We start from the raw sequence: 1431 nt of genomic DNA on the forward strand, positions 1-1431 counted from the left end.
ATCCCTGGGACGTGATGCTGTGCGTGTCCGGCACCGCCATCGCCTGCGAGAACGCGCTGGTGGTGGCCATCATCTGCTACTCGCCCGCCCTGCGCACCCCCATGTTCGTGTTGGTGGGCAGCCTGGCCACGGCCGACCTCCTGGCCGGGCTCGGTCTCATCCTCAACTTCGTTTTCCAGTACGTGATCCGCTCCGAGACAGTCAGCCTGCTCACGGTGGGCTTCCTCGTCGCCTCCTTCGCCGCCTCGGTGAGTAGCCTGCTGGCCATCACGGTTGATCGCTACCTCTCCCTTTACAACGCCCTCACCTACTACTCGGAGAGGACGGTGCTCTGCATCCACACCATGCTGGCGGGGGCCAAAAAAAGCTCTGCCTGGGGCTGCTGCCCGTCCTGGGCTGGAACTGCCTCCGCGACCGCACCGCCTGCAGCGTCGTCAGGCCCTTGACCAAGAGCAACGTGACGCTGCTGTCCACCTCTTTCTTTCTCATCTTCCTCATCATGCTCCATCTCTACATCGAGATCTGCAAGATCATTTGCAGGCATGCCCACCAGATTGCCCTCCAGCAGCACTTTCTGACTGCTTCACACTATGTTGCCACCAAAAAGGGAGTCTCGACCCTCGCTATAATCCTTGGGACTTTTGGGGCCAGCTGGCTGCCTTTTGCCATCTACTGTGTAGTGGGGGACCCCGAGTACCCTTCCGTCTACACATATGCCACGCTTCTACCCGCTACTTACAACTCCATGATCAACCCCATCATTTACGCCTACAGGAACCAGGAGATCCAGAGGTCCATGTGGATGCTCTTCTGCGGCTGCTTTCAGTTTAAAGTGTCCTTTCGCTCCCGGTCCCCCAGCGATGTCTGAGTGACTTTTCTCTGTGTCGTACTGCACCAAGTGACAATCTACCCAGCGAACTATTACAGTGCCTGTTCTAAATTTCAAACTACGTTGTGAAGTCGTTGGAAACATGCTTAAGTATTAGCACTTTATACATGTTTGTATCTCTGAGAGTGGTTCCGGGTATGGAATTTTGGGTTCTGTGGGGGAAAAAAAAAAGTGGTTGTATATAAATTTGCACATCACATTTGTAAAGTGAAGACATTCCGATACCGCTTAATTATAGCACCTTATTTCTAGCTGCTGATCTGCCAAAACAGTGTTGCCTTTCTGAAGGGCAGAGAGAAAGAAAGTGGTATTTGTGTTGTATTTATATGTGTGTGTGTTGGGGGGAGTATGTTTGTATATATGTATGTATGTATGTCTATACTTTGCTGCACAAAATTGATAAATTATAACATTTTGTATACAAATAAAAACATTTAAGATGTAATATAAGTACGTGTGTTTAGATGCTTTTAGAAATAAGAGACCTGGCACATTTGCCAGTTGAGCAAAGTCCCTTTGTTTACTTTTGAAAGCTCCCCATG

General features: G+C 50.1%; 1 protein-coding gene across 1 annotated transcript; it reads left to right on the forward strand.

Moving 5' to 3' along the window:
* Positions 1-5: 5 nt before the first annotated feature.
* Positions 6-868, forward strand: LOC104464239 (G-protein coupled receptor 6-like; the record flags this gene model as incomplete). The annotated part of the gene is given in 2 exon segments (XM_010076887.1): positions 6-359; positions 362-868. Coding segments are annotated over 2 exon segments (861 nt in total), but the record flags the coding sequence as incomplete, so codon positions are not given.
* Between the last annotated feature and the right edge of the window lie 563 nt (positions 869-1431).

Source organism: Pterocles gutturalis, unplaced genomic scaffold (assembly GCF_000699245.1).
Source record: "Pterocles gutturalis isolate BGI_N339 unplaced genomic scaffold, ASM69924v1 scaffold8108, whole genome shotgun sequence".
Classification (NCBI taxonomy): Eukaryota; Metazoa; Chordata; class Aves; order Pterocliformes; family Pteroclidae; genus Pterocles; species Pterocles gutturalis.